At 43.2% G+C, this 18,020-nt stretch overlaps 1 protein-coding gene across 1 annotated transcript in view; it reads left to right on the forward strand.

Moving 5' to 3' along the window:
- The window catches only part of AMPH (amphiphysin), a gene marked incomplete at its 5' end in the record, with an annotated part of 132,346 nt that overhangs the window by 90,519 nt on the left and 23,807 nt on the right, over positions 1 to 18,020 (forward strand). The window contains 4 exons of the mRNA XM_082754800.1: positions 699 to 827; positions 6,987 to 7,094; positions 15,257 to 15,280; positions 16,894 to 16,917. Coding sequence (XP_082610926.1) covers positions 699 to 827; positions 6,987 to 7,094; positions 15,257 to 15,280; positions 16,894 to 16,917 — 285 coding nt within the window. The remainder of the gene's footprint in view (positions 1 to 698; positions 828 to 6,986; positions 7,095 to 15,256; positions 15,281 to 16,893; positions 16,918 to 18,020) is intronic.

The following is an 18,020-nucleotide window of genomic DNA, read 5'->3' on the forward strand; positions in this document are numbered from 1 at the left end:
TTAGTACTATTCAAAGCAATAAGCTTATCATGATTATGTGAATCTCTGGAGATCGGGGCGAATTAGTGACCTAAATACCTTTGAGGTGTTATGGTTCACAGAGATGATATGTTCTTAGCATTAAGTAGGATTTATGAGATAGCAACACGTAGGCATAGACAAAATACCAAAGATACACTGAAGTGATCTGAAGAAGGCAAAAAGCTGTGAAAAGGCCTGTTCTATGAAACACTGCTCTTCCAACTGTGTGTTGCATAGGAAAGGAAGTACCCTGCATTGTGTTTCCATCAGAGAAATTTCAACCAAGAAATGATGTTCTAAGAGGGTTTTGTGTGTGTGTGTTTGGTTTTTGTTTTTTTTTGAAAGTCAGTACATGAAGGTTTCTTTTGAGTCCATTGAAATGTTATTAACACATTTTTTGTGTGTGTGCCATCTTTTACAATTAAGACAAATATAGGACACTTAAAACTTAGGACATGTAAAACTTGAATTGGAATGAATTTGAAACATAGCCTTGCAAGGCTTCCATCAAGGCATCTGATGATGAGCAACCAAAAAGTTCATTTGGCTCCATGGCTTATTCCTACATTTAACGTGAAGCAGCAGAGAGAAAAACCCATCTCAAGCTATTTAGACCTAGCTTAAAGCACTTTATTTTATCTCTGAACTAGTCTGTGATATTTTCGCTGTCTCCCTAGCTGAGGAAAGGTCCGCCAGTCCCACCACTACCTAAGCTCACACCCACAAAGGAGTTGCAACAGGAGAACATCATTAACCTATTTGATGACAACTTTGTCCCAGAAATCAGTGTGACAACTCCATCACAGGTAAGCTTCAGCGGATGGTGAACCATCCAACCTTGCAATCACCTGAAGTTCTCCAAGACTATGGACTTAAGGCTGATCTCAGTGGGGAGGGAGGTGACGGGTTTTTATATTATCTTGAAAGAGTCACATACATAGTATTTTATCTTTGAATAGGTCATGTATGATCATACAAAAGGGCTAGCATTGCTAGCATATAGGAAACATGATTTTTCAAATGAGAGATGAGATTTCCCGGTGAGAAACCTAACTAAAAATACTATAAATTGCATCCATGTTTGACATTTAAGTGAATTCAGGTTTCATGATAAACAGAAAGCTCATCTAAGATGCTTCTTCTCTAATTCCAAGTGTCTCAAGAGGTATTTTGCAGTGGTCCTTGGTTGTTCCTGTTTCCTTCATCAAAATCATATGATATATACCTTTTCTTTTTTGAGTGATTTTTTTTTAAGGAGCTTCGCTGTCTTAATCAACTCTTTGCAGGTGTAAAAGGCTACTCCAGCTAGATTAATCATTTGTTTGGTTTTGATTAACAGAAACATTAGTTGCATAGCAGAGATGAGATCATAATGACTTTTTATCTCATTATTGTGAAATTTAAAATAATTGCATAGAACAAACAAAAACCAGAGTTGTATAAAATAAATCTGTATAATTTGCATTCAGTTATTCAGATTTCATGCAGTTAGGGTAACTGCTGGTTGTTTAATAATGGACCATTTCTATTATGGTAATTACAGCTCTGAAAATTGAGCCTGTGACTGGTAGACTGTGAAGAAATATTGCAGATCTGAACCTTATGCAGAATGTTTATGAATATTTGTTTTCATGTGAATTATTGTTTTTGTACTAGTTCTTTTGACATCACAGGAGAATGTAGGCACAGCAGTGAAAAAGATATTTTAGAGAATTTGAACATGTGATGTTTTGTTTTCTTGCAGAGGGGAGAAAAATGTGTTGCCTCTTTTCCACAGGGATCTTTTCCATAGAGTTTTGCAAGAGGAAAGAGTTATTCATAGTTAAGCTCTCACACAATTAAAGAATTAATGGCAACTCCCACACTGGGAAGCAGGTACACAGCTGCTGCAGGGCCCTTGCAGTAAGGGGATTGGAGATGGGTTGCCTCATTGTTTCCAGACTTCACAGGAGTTACCACTCTGGCAGTGTAAGGCTTGACATCTGTGGCCAGAGCCAGTGTAACCTGTGCTAGATGTGGCTGCCTGCATTAAATGCTGTATCTACCTAACCTTCAGCTGTCAAGCCAGCTATGGAAGCAGAAATGGAAGCAATTTGCTTTTCCATCAAGAGCTGACACCAGAATAGAGCTTTAAACGAATATAAGTCACATTTCCAAATTTTTTACAGCATTTCTACAAGGGATTGGTATAAAAATGTAATGGCATAATAAAGGTGGGGCATGCTCTTGAGAAAAGAAATCTTTCCCTGGTCTTTCAAAGAAAAAATTGATCTCCCTTCAGTGAGTGATCTATGTCCCTCCCTCCTCCCCAGTCACTGACCTGTGAATGACCTAAGTTATTCCCTGGCCACCTTCTCTTAAATGATCTGCCCTTCTCCCTCCACAACATCCATCCCCATCACTAAAGCAGCCTTACTGTATCTGAGACATATGAATGTGTACAAGAACACACAAATAGTGTGATACAGTAGGTTTTATATCCTCCTATAAGAGAACCAATAATTAAAAATATATTGCACATAAACCACAACAAACGCAGACATTCCTCTTGGTGCTTATGGCATCTCCTGTACAGCCAGAGATCTTTTTTTTTTTTTTTTTTTTTTGGGGGGGGGGGGGGGGGAGGGGGAGGCAGTACAGAGGAAGCTGTCAAATTTGCGTATCTCCTTAATGGTTCGGGACTTCTCAAGGGACCACTGCTGGTGTCCATGGTACTGTCCTCATGCAGAGACACAAAACCAACAAGCTGATGAATAGCACTTTGCTGCTTTGATTCATCTTTCAGAGAAGATTATGAATAGGCCCAAACACTTTTCTTCTCTGGAACACAGAAAGCAAATAGCCTGTAACTGTTTTTCATCTTTCTTTACCGAGCAGCAGTAATACATTTGGTGCTGTACAAGATGCTGAACAAAAGACAGTTCTGCTTGATGCTGTTGAGTATTCAGCTCAGATTCAATAAAGCAGCTCACACTTCCAGTTTATTAATTTTCAAGACTGGATTTAATTACTGCTAAGTAAATGATATGAGAAGATGTGATATCTGGGCAACCAGATGAGAAGATTGTTTAGAAGTGAGTGTTCCTTGCTTTATTTCTTGTTTTTTTCTCCTGTCCCATCACATTACTGCCATGTGTTTGCTATGCTGAGGTGCTGAGACACAGTGTGGATGTCTTTGCAGCTTTGGCTACTAAATTAAAAATCAGATAGCAATTTTCGTGGTTAATCAAGTTACTCGTTTTGGACAGCTGCTTAAAAAAATTTTGCTAGTGTTCCAATTACTAGAGTTCACTAGCTTGGACACTGTAGGACTTTATAAAATGGTCTCCACCAGGTGTCTGTGTCCAGAAGTCCTGAAGTGACTAACACATAGCTGAAGCTATTTTAAAGCTTGTACAAAGTCTGTATGGAGAGGGGATGGCAGTTCTGGCAGTGCTTACAGTTTTTTATGCCTTCTCCATCCCTTGTACGTACATATCCATTCAGGGATGCAGCCTTTCCTCTACAACAGCTGTCTCTTTCAAGTATGGTATTTATCCATGCTTTGTAATGCAGTGGTGGAATTAACACAGGGCGATTGCCAGGTGTTCCTGTAATGGCTTTGTCCTTTATGGAAGGATTTCCTGAGGTTCCTCATTTTCCTAAATCTCAGTCTAACTTACACTATCTCACTTACACTATAACTTTGCTTGGGCCTTTGTTCTTAAAGTAACAAGAAGCGTTCTGTTTGTTTTGATCTGAGGGTAACTGATAACAGTAATTTTTGCAGTCAGTGATCAGTAAACAATCACAACAGATCCCTTAGTTGCCATCTTGCAGGACCTAATCAAGACTCCAATTCTATTGATTCAGTCCTCATAAATAACATCTTCATTCCTGAACCTCACTGAGAGTTAACTAACTTCTCCATCTCCGTCCATTTCTGATTATATACTAGCTAATGCTGTGTTATTTCATCAAGCTGTATGACCATATGAGTACTAGTACCTCGAGGGTATATGTGATAAAATCTAAATGTATCAGCTGAAAGACAAAACTGAATGAATGTAATGATGGCCACTGGTGGGGAAGGGTGTTTTGGTTTTGACCTTTTCAAGTGTGAGAACATAACACAGCTTCAGTGGGTCAGACCAGTTATCTGTCATCCCCAAGTGTCCAAAAGCAGAGGTCAAGGAAGAATATAAATTAAGGCGAGCAAAGCTGATTCTCCTTATATTCCTCTCTCCTGAAGTCTTCTTGCCTACAGCCAGTTGCACTCAGGGGTTTCCTGAACATGGTTTCTGCATGTTTAATCATTCTCAACGAACTGCTTATGCACAGATTTTTCTGTTCAGCCTTTCAACACATGTAGGTTTTTTGCATTCACAGTACAGGCAAGGACTCCCCTAGCTGAACTCTGTGCCACATGAAGCAACATCACCTTTTCTTTATTCCACATCTGCCCCTGACAACTTCCCAGCTACCTTCCTTCTTGCTTTGGGGATGTCATAGAGCAGTCAGCCCCTGTGCCTCTCACAATAGCGTAAACCCTGCCTATGTTGCCCAGCTACCAAACTGAAGAATTCCTGGCTACTCCGTTGTTCTCAGCATGGGAGCCTTTAAAGAAGTTATTTTGACCCTGTTCCCAGGTGGCTTGTGGCTTACGGAAGCCATTAATTATCTGCAGTTGGAGGTTAATTACCTACAGTTGTTGAACATTTGTTTACAGATAGTAATACTAATTGGGAAAGTTTACATTCTTAAATGTTTTAACAATACATGTAGAACAGCTTTGTTGATTTATTGTCATCTTGCTGTTCTTATGACCGTCCTCTTCTTGTAGACTTCCCCTGCTGTACACTTTTATCAGGGGCAGAAGTTTGAACTGTGTGCACTTTTGGTCTTACCCTGTGTTACTGTTCTTATGTAAGATTATATATGAATGTATGTGTAAAAAAAAAAACAGTATTCCAATGATACCGTTTCCAAAATAGCACTCTAATTCTTTACTACCTATATATTCTATATATTGAAAGACAAGCTTCTCTCGCTGTTCAATAAACACTGAACAACTAGAAAAAGAACAATTAGAAGATTAGGTTCATCTAAGAAGGTACATCTGAAGGTGCACAAGTCCATGGGACCTAATGAGATACACCCCCAGCTCCTGAGGGAACTGGCGGATGTAGTTGCTAAGCCTTTATCCATCACATTTGAGATGTTGTGGCAGTCAAGTTCCCACTGACTGTAAGAGGGGAAACATAACCCCCATTTTTAACAAAAGGAAAAAGGAAAACCCAGGGAACTATAGGCCAGTCATTCTCACCTTTGTGCCTGGCAAGATCATGGAGCAGATCCTCCTGGAAAATATGCCAAGGGACATGGAAAACAAGAAGGTGATTGGTGACATCCAACATTGCTTCTTTAAAGGTGAATTGTGCCTAGAAAATTTTGTGGCCTTCTGTGATGGGGTTACAGCATCGGTGGATAGGGAAAGAGCAACTGATGTCATCTACCTGCAGTTCTGCAAAGCATTCAAGACTGTTCCATACGACAAGCTTCTCTCTAAATCAGAGAGATGTGGATTTGATGGATGGATCACTTGAATGGCCAGAAGGTCAAGGGAGGTGTACTCTGCTTTTGTGAGGCCCCACCTGGAGTACTGCTTTCAGCTCTGGAGTCCCCAGTGTAAGAAAGACAGGGACCTGTTGGAGCAGGTCCAGAGGAGGGCCATAACGATGATCAAAGGACTGGAGCACCTCTTCTAGGAAGACCGGCTGAGGGAGTTGGGGTTGTTCAGACTGGAGAAGAGAAGGCTCTGAGACTTTATAGTGGCCTTCCAGTACCTAAAGGGGGCCTGCAGGAAAGCTGGAGAGGGACAGTTTATCAGAGTGTGTAGTGATTGAACAAGGGATGATGGCTTTAAACTAAAAGAGGGGAGATTTAGATTAGATATAAGGAATAAATTAGTTACTACACAGCACTAGAACAGGTTGCCCAGGGAAGCTGTGGATGCCCCATCCTTGGAGGTGTTCAAGGCCAGGCTGGATGGGGCCTTGGGCAACCCGGTCTGGTGGGAGGTGTCCCTGCCCATGGCAGGGGGGTTGGAACTGGGGTCCCTTCCAACCCAAACCATTGTATGATTCTATGAACTAGCAGTGGACAGTACTAAACTTGTTACTAAAACTGAGATGCTTGCCTAGAGTATTTATCATTAGAGTATTAAATCTCAGCAATGGACTCACACTAATTAAAAATTACATTTCCTGTTGAGGGATGGTAATTATTTGCTCATGTTAATTTACAGAGAGAAGGATTTCTAGTGCACTGAAACAATATAGATATTTACAGTGACCTCATAGGCCTTGGCTAATTCATTAATTGAAAACAGAAAAAAAGCTCTAATGTGTAATCCAGTTTTGTAAGAGTAGATCAGGTTACCAAGATTTAGTTAGAGTTACATAAGACATTTCCTAAAGTTTAGTGCTAAGTGCAGCATTAAATGTGAATTGTTATTCTTGTTCAGAAATGAAATTTAATTTAAATGCATTTATGTCCTCCTATGTTGACATATTACTAATGTTTGTGTTTGGGGAGAGATTTACTTGTTAGAATGTGTGGACGCTGGGCACAATTTATACAGTTTTTTAATTTTGGTGTCCACCTCAGAGCACTTAGAAACGTGTTCAGAGTCAAACAGTGAACACTCGACACTTTTTCAAGAGGGTTGCAATTTGTTTAGCCTGAAAAGGAATAAGTCCACTACGCAGAAAACAAAGTCATCATAAAAGTGAAGCTCATAAAAATAAGATTAAAAGCTACACTAAACCTCAGGAAAGTCTTCGGAGCTTCCTCCCGTCCTGGATTGTACTGCAGCTTGAAAATGTGACCTTTTTTTGTTTGTTTGTTTTTGTTTTTGTTTGTTTGTTTTTTGTTTTTGTTTTTGAGAGATGAGTTTTTCAACAGTTATGTTTCTCTTCTAACAGAATGAAGTTCCTGAAGCTAAGAAAGAAGAATCTTTGCTAGATCTGGACTTTGACCCTTTCAAGCCAGAAGCTGTATCAACAGGAGTAACTCATTCACCCATGTCTCAGGTATCTCTTTGCTTTTGAGGAAAGCACGCAAATGCAAAGTACTGTCTATGGTAGGAAAGGTTTGCCTCATGTACTAATGAGCAGTGTATTGGCAGTGTCTGAAACACTTGATCTTCCTGAGCAGCTCTTGTCAAACATATATCTTTCCCCTTTAGTAACCTCATACTTGCTGATATACTGGAGGAAGAGGAAGTTGTCAGGTGGTAAAATGAGTTGTCTGCCAGTGAGAATGGTTGCTGGTACCTTGGCCTTGACTTTGGCATGTTGTTATCTTCCTTCTTTAGAACATCTCCTAATGCTAACATTATAATCCTCCACCACCTGTTTTTCTGACAATGTTTCTGACCTAGCTTTGACTTTTCATGTCTGGAAACAGGTGTAATGGGGCCTAGGTCTTATGGAGTCAGCATGCAATTGTTTTGCTGTGATAGAGTTTCCGTACCAAGCAGGGGATATGATCTGAGTGGTTTTGGTTTCATAAATTCATTTTAGACATAATCTCAAGGAAAGCGAGAGGATGGAATAGCATACTCCTTTGCAGGATGTTGTGTTAAAGAATTTTATCATAGAATCATAGAATCATAGAATATCCTGAGTTGGAAGGGACCCTTAAGGATCATCAAGTCCAACTCTTGACACCGCACAGGTCTACCCAAAAGTTCAGACCATGTGACTAAGTGCACAGTCCAATCTCTTCTTAAATTCAGACAGGCTCGGTGCAGTGACCACTTCCCTGGGGAGCCTGTTCCAGTGTGCAACCACCCTCTCTGTGAAGAACCCCCTCCTGATGTCAAGCCTAAATTTCCCCTGCCTCAGCTTAACCCCGTTCCCACGGGTCCTGTCACTGGTGTTAACGGAGAAAAGGTCTCCTGCCTCTCGACACCCCCTTACGAGGAAGTTGTAGACTGTGATGAGGTCTCCCCTCAGCCTCCTCTTCTCCAGGCTGAACAGGCCCAGTGACCTCAGCCGTTCTTCGTACGTCTTCCCCTCCAGGCCTTTCACCATCTTCGTAGCCCTCCTCTGGACACTTTCCAACAGTTTCATGTCCTTTTTATACTGTGGTGCCCAGAACTGCACACAGTACTCGAGGTGAGACCGCACCAGCGCAGAGTAGAACGGGACAATCACCTCCCTTGACCTACTAGCGATGCCGTGCTTGATGCACCCCAGGACACGGTTGGCCCTCCTGGCTGCCACGGCACACTGCTGGCTCATGTTCAACTTGCTGTCTACCACAACCCCCAGATCCCTCTCTTCTAGGCTGCTCTCCAGCGTCTCATCGCCCAGTCTGTACGTGCAGCCAGGGTTTCCCCGTCCCAGGTGCAGGACCCAGGACTTGCTCTTATTGAACTTCATGCGGTTGGTGATCGCCCAGCTCTCCAACCTATCCAGATCCCTCTGCAAGGCCTTTCCACACTCATTCGAGTCCACAACTCCTCCAAGTTTGGTGTCATCAGCAAACTTGCTCAAAATACCTTCTATTCCTACATCCAGATCGTTTATAAAAATATTGAAAAGTACCGGCCCTAAAATGGAGCCTTGAGGGACCCCACTGGTGACCGCCCGCCAGCCTGACGCAGCCCCATTTACCATAACCCTTTGGGCCCTGCCCGTTAGCCAATTGCTCACCCATCGTATGATGTTTTTATTTAGCTGTATGGTGGACATTTTATCCAGTAGGATCCTACGGGAAACCGTGTCAAAAGCCTTGCTGAAGTCCAAAAAAATCACATCAGCTGGTTTCCCTTGGTCCACTATACGGGTGATCTTATCATAAAAGGAAATCAGGTTAGTTAGGCAGGACCTACCCTTCACAAACCCATGCTGGCTGGGACCAATGACTGCTTTGTCCCCCAGGTGCGCCTCAATAAGTTCGAGAACCATCTTCTCCATGATTTTACCAGGCACTGACGTGAGACTGACAGGCCTGTAATTGCTAGGGTCTTCTTTCTGACCCTTCTTGAAAATCGGCACAACATTTGCCAGCTTCCAGTCTACCGGGACCTCTCCAAATTCCCAGGATCGTTGAAAAATAATTGAGAGAGGTTCCGCGATGACGTCCGCCAGCTCTTTCAGCACCCGGGGATGAATCCCATCCGGACCCATGGACTTGTAGGGATCCAGGTGGAGTAGCAAATCCCGCACACGTTCAGGGTCGGTTGGGAGTTTGTCATCCCCACCGTCCCAGTCCTCCAGCTCAGGGCACCCTGGGTCCCGAAGCCCATCATCGGCATTGAAGACAGAGGCAAAGAAGGCGTTAAGTGTCTCTGCTTTGCCTATGTCATTGTCTGTGAGGAGACCTTCCCTATCAAGGAGTGGCCCTATGTATTCTTTAGTTCTCCTTTTTCCATTCACATATCTAAAAAAACCCTTTTTATTTTCTCTCACAGACACAGCCAGCTTCAACTCTAGGTGTGCTTTGGCCACACGAATTTTCTCCCTACAAACACGAACATCATCCCTGTATTCTTTCCATGGCACCTGGCCCTCCTTCCAGTAGTGAAACACTCTCTGTTTCTGCCTAATCTTCATTAGAATGTTCCTGGTCAGCCATGCCGGCCTCCTGCCCCGCCTGCCTGACTTGCGATATTTAGGAATTGCCTGATCTTGTGCTTCTAGGAGGCATCGCTTAAAGAATGACCAGCACTGGTGGACATCGAGGCCTTCAAGAGCAGTTTCCCAGGGGACCTTGCTGACTAGTTCCCTGAGCAGCCTGAAGTCTGCTTTCCCCATATCTAGGGATGAGGTTTTGGTGGCACTTTTCCTTCTGTCACCGTAAATTTTGAACTCAACCACTTCATGGTCGCTATGACCAAGGCAGCCACCAATCACCACATCTCCCACCAGACCCTCTCTGTTTTCTAGCAACAGGTCTAGGAGGGCTCCTTTCCTAGTTGGCTCCGTTAGCACCTGCACCAAGAAGTTATCATCTAGGTGCTTCATGAACCTCCTGGACTTGCTCGTGTCAGCCGTGTGGCACTCCCAGTTAATGTCTGGCAAGTTGAAGTCCCCCATAAGGACAAGGGGAGTTAATCTCGAGGCCTCTCTTAGTTCTGTAAAGAATAATTTATCGGCGCTATCGTCCTGGCCAGGCGGTCTGTAATAGACTCCCACAACGACATCCCCTTGATTCGTTCGTCCCTTGATCCTTATCCAGAGGCTCTCAACTTTGCCATTGCCAACCTGAAGTTCCACACAGTCCAGCCCCTGCTTCACATACATCGCCACCCCACCACCTCGCCTACCCTGCCTGTCCCTCCTGAAGAGCCTGTAACCATCTATCGCAACACCCCAGTCACAGGACTCATCCCACCAGGTTTCGCTTATGCCGATGATGTCGTAGTTGTGGGACTGGGCCAGGACTTCTAGCTCATGCATTTTATTCCTCATACTGCGTGCGTTCGTGTAGAAGCACTTCAGGTGCGTCTCCTTACACTCAGCACCTTGTGGATCTGACCGAAGGACCTCACTGGCACACAGCCCCTCTGATTCTAGCATACCATCCCTTAGGTCTTCACCGGCGTGCCTGGTTTTAGCCCCTTCCCCCTTCGACTCTAGTTTAAAGCCCTATCTATCAGCCCTGCCAACTCCTGACCAAAGATCCTTACCCCTCTCCGAGAGAGGCGCATCCCATCCGGTGCCATCAGGCCCGGTGTAGCATAGACCTTCCCGTGATCAAAGAACCCAAAGTTCTGCTGGTCACACCAGTCTCGAAGCCACGAGTTTATGTGAGCAGCACGCCTTTCAGCTTCAATCCCCCCTATCGGAAGGACAGAGGCAAACACAACCTGCGCCCCTGATCCTCTAAGTAGTTGCCCCAAATCCCTAAAGTCTCTTTTGATCGCCTTCGGACTTCTCGTTGCTACTTCATCGCTACCAGCCTGAAAGACCAGTAGTGGGTAGTAGTCAGTGGGCCGTACCAGGCGCTTGACTTTCTTGGCAAAGTCTCTCACCCGAGCCCCAGGGAGGCAACAGACTTCTCTGCGGGTTGGGTCTGGTCGGCATATCGGTCCCTCTGTCCCTTTCAGAAGGGAGCCCCCCCATAACAATAGCCCTTCTTTCTTTTTTGAAGGATGATGTGGCAATGCGATGTGTAGGTCACCTTGTCTTAGGCGCCCCCTCCAACTGGGACGGGTTTTTATCTACTTTGTCATTCAGATTGTCTTGTTCTAGTCCTTCATATCAATTATTTAAGGGTAGATGAGAAGGTGAGGTGGGCAGAGAGAGGGCTCGCCTACCACCCCGAATAGGCACCTGCCTCCATTCCCCCCCTTGATCTAGGTCTCCTCCCACTGCCTGGCAGGAGGAGGGAACCTCCGTCTTCTGCATAACAGGAGACGCCTGTGCTGTGGCAGGCTCGTGAGCCTGCCTCAGAGAGGGTAGAGTGCACCTCCACCGGTCAATTTCCATCTCTGATTCCCTAATGCTCCTGAGCCTGTTCACCTCCTCCCGGAGCTCCGCTACCTGGCTGAGCAGTTCTTCAACCTGGGCACACCTCCCACAGGCACACCCACCACTGCTGTCGGAGACCGACAGAAGGCTGGGGCACACTCTGCAGCCCAGGACCTGGACGGCTGCGTGTTTCCCCGAGCCCTCGTCTGAGTAGCCACACTGGTGACCGTGGCTGGAGATGCCGCACGAGATGCGGAGGCCACGGTTTTCTGCCTGGTTGATACCATGGTCAGGTTCTACGCAAGCAGGTTACAAGCACCGAAGGGAGAGGCAGCTGCAACAGAGCGACGATGGGCCCCCCGCTCGCCCTGCCCGCGCGAACTGCCGCGCCACGCCCTGTTTGCCCGTCCTGTTCGCCGCGCTCCCTAGGGGCAACTTTTAAACAGCCTGGGAGGGGGCGCTGCTGGCTCCGCCCGCGCCTCGTCAGCCTCCCTCGCGAGGACTGCCGGGTCCCGGCGGCTCCCCCGAGTGGCCTCGATGCCGGACAAAAAGCCCTGCCCGCCTCGGTCCCCTGCTCCGCTGCAGAACACGTCTGCCCCGGAGCCGATCGCCTCAGCAAATTTTGTGTTCTACAGTAATATTTGCCATGTTTTTTTTTTTTCGGTTTGCCTTCAAGCACCTACTATTTTAAGATCCAGAACTTGCCCTCACTACCCCTAGGGCTGATAGTAAGATACAGTACTTCCCCTGTACAGCAGAGCTAGAGCTCAGTGTTATACATAGACAAGGAACCAATATTAGCACACTGTTAGCAAAACCTATTATCCCTGTGACTATCACTAACCTGCCTTGTACTATGAGACATGAGAGGACTAATCAGCTGTTCAGGAATGCAACACTGGGAAAGGAGTGAGCAGATAAGAAGCTTTAAGGCTGAGACAGTCCTTGATCTTGGTTAATTAATTTCTTATTTGGTGTGGAGTCCTCATTATATAATGAGATCTGTACTGATTTCTGATGGGTTATGCACTGTCAGAAAAACAGTGCAGTGTCAGCACTCTGAACAGCAACTGAAGTTTCTCATTGTGGTTTGCTAGGAGTGTTTATTTATAATAGAGGCCTTGTGCATTTTGTTATTTTTCTTGCTTCCTGGAAACAAGAAAAGGAAAGTAATCACTTGGCACTCAGCAGTGACAGAAAATTCTGGCTGTGACTTTGCTAACTGTCCCCTTTCAGCTTGTCATGTAATAATTCTGATGAGAGCAGTGGGATCATTAAAACAAAAACATGTAACCTCACAGACAGACCATGTTTGTCCTGACATCATACTGTACAGTGTGACTGGAGTATATTTTATTACTTTAATGAAAATAGTTGTTTTAAATTTAACTGTACCATGAGATAGAGAATATAATTCTGTGTAGAAAAGTACATTGTAAGTTTTCGTCTAGGTACACAGGAAGAATTAACTGAGCACCTTCCATCTCTTCTCCTTCACCTCTCATCCCACCAAATATACATGTTAAAAATGGTCCACATCCACAGGCATGTGTGGAAGAGTGTGCTGTATTTTTAGAAGAAGGAAGAATAGCTCTGCAGTCAAGTTTCAGTCTCACTGGATGTGACAGCGTCATTCATATGGGAGCACAGACAGAATTAAATCTGTGACTGCAGTATTTGGAGACCCATATGCTATTTTGCAGGGAATTAGGAAGACAGCCTGAAGTGGTCTTTCTATATCTGTACTGGTTTTGCCTCAGTTATGGATATTTTCCCTTCAGCAAACTGTGCTGAAGGAGTGAAATGAAGACAGGAGTAATCTGTATTTTGATGCCTTGAGAGGCCAGACGTGACTTCCCTATTGATCATTTAATTACCTCCCCCCACTACTCAGCCACTGTGATCAGATTACAGTAAGTGAGCCCTAGTCCGCCCTTCCTCACTTGCTTTTCTGTATTGTTGTGGTTTAACCTGACCGGCAGCTCAGCACCACACAGCCGTTTGCTCACCCTCCCTTCCCCAGTGTGATGGGGGAGAGAATCGGAAAAAAAAAGTAAAAGCTTGTGGGTAGAGATAAAGACAGTTTATTAGGGCAGTTTATTAGGACAGAAAATAAATATTAATATTAATAATAATGATAATAATAATTATAAGGTGTACAAAACAAGTGATGCATAATGCAGTTGCTCACCACCCGCTGACCAATGCCAAGCCTGTCCCCAAACAGTGGTTCCCCCGATCCCGGCCAGTCACCCCATAATAATAGCTCAGTATGACACCACAAGGAATGGGACATCCCTTTGGCCAGTTTGGGTCAGCTGTCCTAGTTCTGTCCCCTCCCAGCTCCTGTTGAACTCCCAGCCCCCTCACTGACAGGAAACTGAAAAAAGCAAGAAGCTGAAAAAAGCAAGAAGCTGAAAAGCCCTTGGCTTAGTGTAAGCGCTTCTCTGTAAGAACTAAAACAACAGCATGTTACCAACATTATTCCCATCCTAAATCCAAAACACAGCACCATACTAGCTACTAGGAGGAAAATTAGCTCTATCCTAGGTGAAACCAGGACATGTTTCTACACCTGCTTCTGAGGTGGCCTTTCTAAATGTACCTGGCCCTCAACTCCTTTTGCTAGCTGTGCTCTGTCTTGCTTTTTCCTCAGTATGTTCTCTTCACCTTGTGCACAAAATCTTGTGAGAAATGAAAGAATAAGAAACAAAAATGAGCAATACCCTTCCATGGAAATCAGTAGGATGTCTGGGGGTTGCACCAGTTAGGGCTAGTAGAAGAGACCTATCATTTTTCCTTTGAAGTTTCAATGTTCAGCTAATAAGGTTACACCAGAATGAGCATATACACTTGTGAGTTACACCTGCAGAGGACACACACCGCTGGACTTAAAATTAAACCGATTGATTTTGTGGTTATAAAAAAGAAGCAGGCAAGAAAAGAAGCCAAATGCAGCAATTCTTTCTCATGGGCAAGTCTGAGGTCACATTTAACATTTGTAAATATTTCAGGAAGAGTTTTATGTTTTACTTTATGAATATCTCATGTTTTCATTTTTCATGGACTTTAACTTAGGTGTGAATATAATAGATGTGTTTCAAAATACCTCCGATAGAATTTGAGTCCAATTAAAGGAGTTTCTTCTCATGTGGGGGCTATTAATATTAGGCTGAAGTCTGTTTCTCTTCTTTCATTTGTCCACTCGGCTCCTTTGTTGAGAGGTCACTAACAGTTATTGCTTCACAAACTGGAAAACACAATTAAAGGTCAACTTTCTAGTTTTCTTTTCCTAAAAGCATGTTTATGTTTCCCTTTGTTGTGTTGAAGTTGTAAGAAAACTCACTTGTTTTCAGTGGGTAGCTGAATCATTTCCTGCCTCAAAATCCTGACCTACATAAGCTTCTTAAAGGTTACACCTTGCAGAGGCACCTGTATGCACCTGTTGAAGGTCATTCAGAGTCAGCAGTTCAGAATCTAGTTGTTACTCAAGTATGCAGCAGTATGAGTTCACTGGAAAACAATTGCTACTAGGAAGTGGGAAATACCACAGTCCACCACTTAGTGCTCATCCTGCTTAACCAAAAGGGACATATTATGCAGATATGTACACACACACATATTCAGATTTAAAATACATACATATTATAAACATGTTTTTTTATAATTTCTCTCACGTTAGTTAATGCATGCAGTTATGTAGCATGTTGAACATACAGTAAATGAACAATGTTTTTCTGAGAGTGTCTTTTTCCTCTCCTTTTTTTCAGACATTGCCATGGGATCTATGGACGGTAAGACTGACTGACATTTATCATTGTGAATTGGGATGTTTTTGTGCGTATGATTTTTAACACCCTCAACTCAGATTTATACTGCTTTCCCCAGAAGCAAGATACAGAATTTATAGACCATGACAAACACTTTAAAGTATATGAAACCACCTGGGATTTTTTTAAAACCAACAGGGAAAAAAAAATATCTCTCTTGCTTGGCCTACAAAACCTAAATGATGCCAGAAATCTAGGCTAATAAGATTCACGATCATTACAGCTAAATGTTTGCTGCTTTTATTCTCATCTGCTGTATAGTTTTCCGAAGGTAGGAATGGATGCTAGTCACTTCTCTTAATTGTCTGAAGATATATTTCCTTTAACTTGTAGGATTTTAACAGAATGGGCACCTATTTTCTCACGCTTCAGGAGTGAAGAGAAAATTTAACTTGTTCTTTTAATAGTGAGCATACAGTGAACTGGATTTATTCACAAAAGCAGCTGCTGCTTTAGAAAGCTGCAGAGATCTTTCTTTACACCTCCTCGTGTCAAATCAGATACAATGATCTGCAGGAAGAAAACAGCTTGTTTTCGTAGGTTTTCTTTCAATTTTTGTCATGGAGATAGCTGAGTTGATTTGACATGCAGCCTGGAACACCCATTTTTTGACCTTTTTCAGATTCAGCCAGCACAGAAATCTGTGAATGTTTCTTGTGCATTCAGATTTGTAGCACTATTTTGTGAACACATGGCTTATATGATGTATATTAAACACTCATTTCTTTCTACTGGGAAAGGTTAAATAAAGTCTGGAAAAAGTCACATAGGCATACTAGCCAAAATTGCAAGGTTACCAGTATCTAGACCAGCTAAAATAACCCAGAAATATTTCAGATTTATAGCTTTAAACTAATAGTAGATATCTTTGCCATTGTCTTTTTTTTTTCCGCAGTTTTATTTATAGCTCATTAATGTTATGTATGTATTGTGTATTATAATTAATTCCCTCCTTGCTTTAGTTTAAAAAAAAAAAAAAAAAAAAAAAAAGCAAGTAATGAGCTTCACAGTTAAATGTTTGAAATTAGGACTACTCGACCTTTATGGAGTTCCTCTTCATACTGAGTGCAGAGTAGTTGTTGATCTTCCTTGCAGAATTTGTATCTGTTCAAAGTAGTGGTATAGACAGCTGGCTTTGTGTCTTGATGCCTTACTGTGTGTGGATGCAAATGCCTCTTCATGGTGCAGTGATGGATTATCAAAGCTGCACACTGATACCAATTTGGTTACCTCCTTTGTGTTTGCTGTATCAGAGTGATTCTTCCCTTCAATTGAGATGTAATAGGGTACCCATGATAAAAATGTCAGTGGGTCTCAGAGGAAGGCAAGGCATGAGAAATATTCAGTGTACCTGTAGAACTTCTTTTCTCATACAGTCCAGTGGCTAAAAGCGTGGCTTAAAATCAGGGGCCTGTGATTAGTCTTCAATAGAGTGACTCTGCTGCTTCTCCACACCAGTTTTGTAACTGCTGCTGGTTAGGTAATAATAATTAATGAACTTGTGCTCTAACAACAGAAAACAACAACAACAATCTTGTTTTCTATGCTTTATATATACTTTTTTTTTTTCTATACAGACAAGCAGCGAATTGGTGCAGCCGGTAAGCAAACCTCCCCCCAAAATCGCAACCACTCCAGATATATGCTTTATTCAATGTGGTATAATGTATAGTTTTCTGTTTTGTCTATCAGTGCCGCTCTTCTAGATTGCAATCTACTGCCTCCAAATGTTGCAAGCCACAAAGCTTTTCCTTAAACTGCTAATTTAGTTACTTTCATTCTTTAAATTAAAACTGCTATAGTAAAATATAAATTTTGTGTTTTTTCATCAAGTCCGCCTTTATCTTTTTCATCTTGTGTTTTTTCTTTGCTTTTCTGTCTGCTTAAAGCCTGACTCTTCAAAAAGTCTTTCCCTGTGTAACCTGGTCATGGAGGAAACCCCAAACATTGGGTCATCAGAAGATATTAACAGAACCCAAACTGATCTAGGTTCTCCCAACTGGGGCCTAGATGTTAGCACACCCAGTGTCAGCCAGGAAATTACTGCAGGCAGTTCTTTGCTTTTCCCTGGTGCAGAGCAAACCTCAAGCGAATCCGTGGGTATGCTGCCTGCTAGTATTTGGCCTGCTGTAGGTGAGCAGGAGGATGCTGCACCAGGGTCTGCTTCAGTAGCTGAAAACCAGAGGACTTCACTGGAGGACCTATTGGATGCTAAAAATGTCCCATGGGAAGATGTGGTGACCAATCAGCCTTTAGAGAACATAACCAGTTTTGAGACACCCGTCCTAGGAACTGATAGCTTGTTGGATAAACCCCTCCCATGTGATGTGCAAATGTCAGAGGAAGAGCATGAGGAAGAAGAGCCTCTGTGGGTAGGCGACAAGTCAAGTGAAAAGGTAGGGACCAGAGCTGTTAACTACAAGGAGTTAGAAGGTACAGAGGAAATGGAAGAGCAAGGTTGTGAAACAAAAGGAAATACTGAGGCAGAGCTTCATAAGGGTTTAGCAAATTCAGAGTGTGAAAGCTTAGTCAGCACAGAGGCAGAAAATTTACATGAGTTGGAAGATAACAATGGTGAAGCTGGGAGAGCTAGTGTTGCTAACCTAGAAAATCCCGAGGGAAAAGAATTCAAAGAGGTAAATATCATTAATGTTGTTGAAGAGGTAGATGGAGAAAAAGCATTGCTGAGCACAGGATTGGAAGA

Source organism: Aythya marila (assembly GCF_965140915.1).
Source record: "Aythya marila genome assembly, chromosome: 2".
Lineage (NCBI taxonomy): Eukaryota > Metazoa > Chordata > Aves > Anseriformes > Anatidae > Aythya > Aythya marila.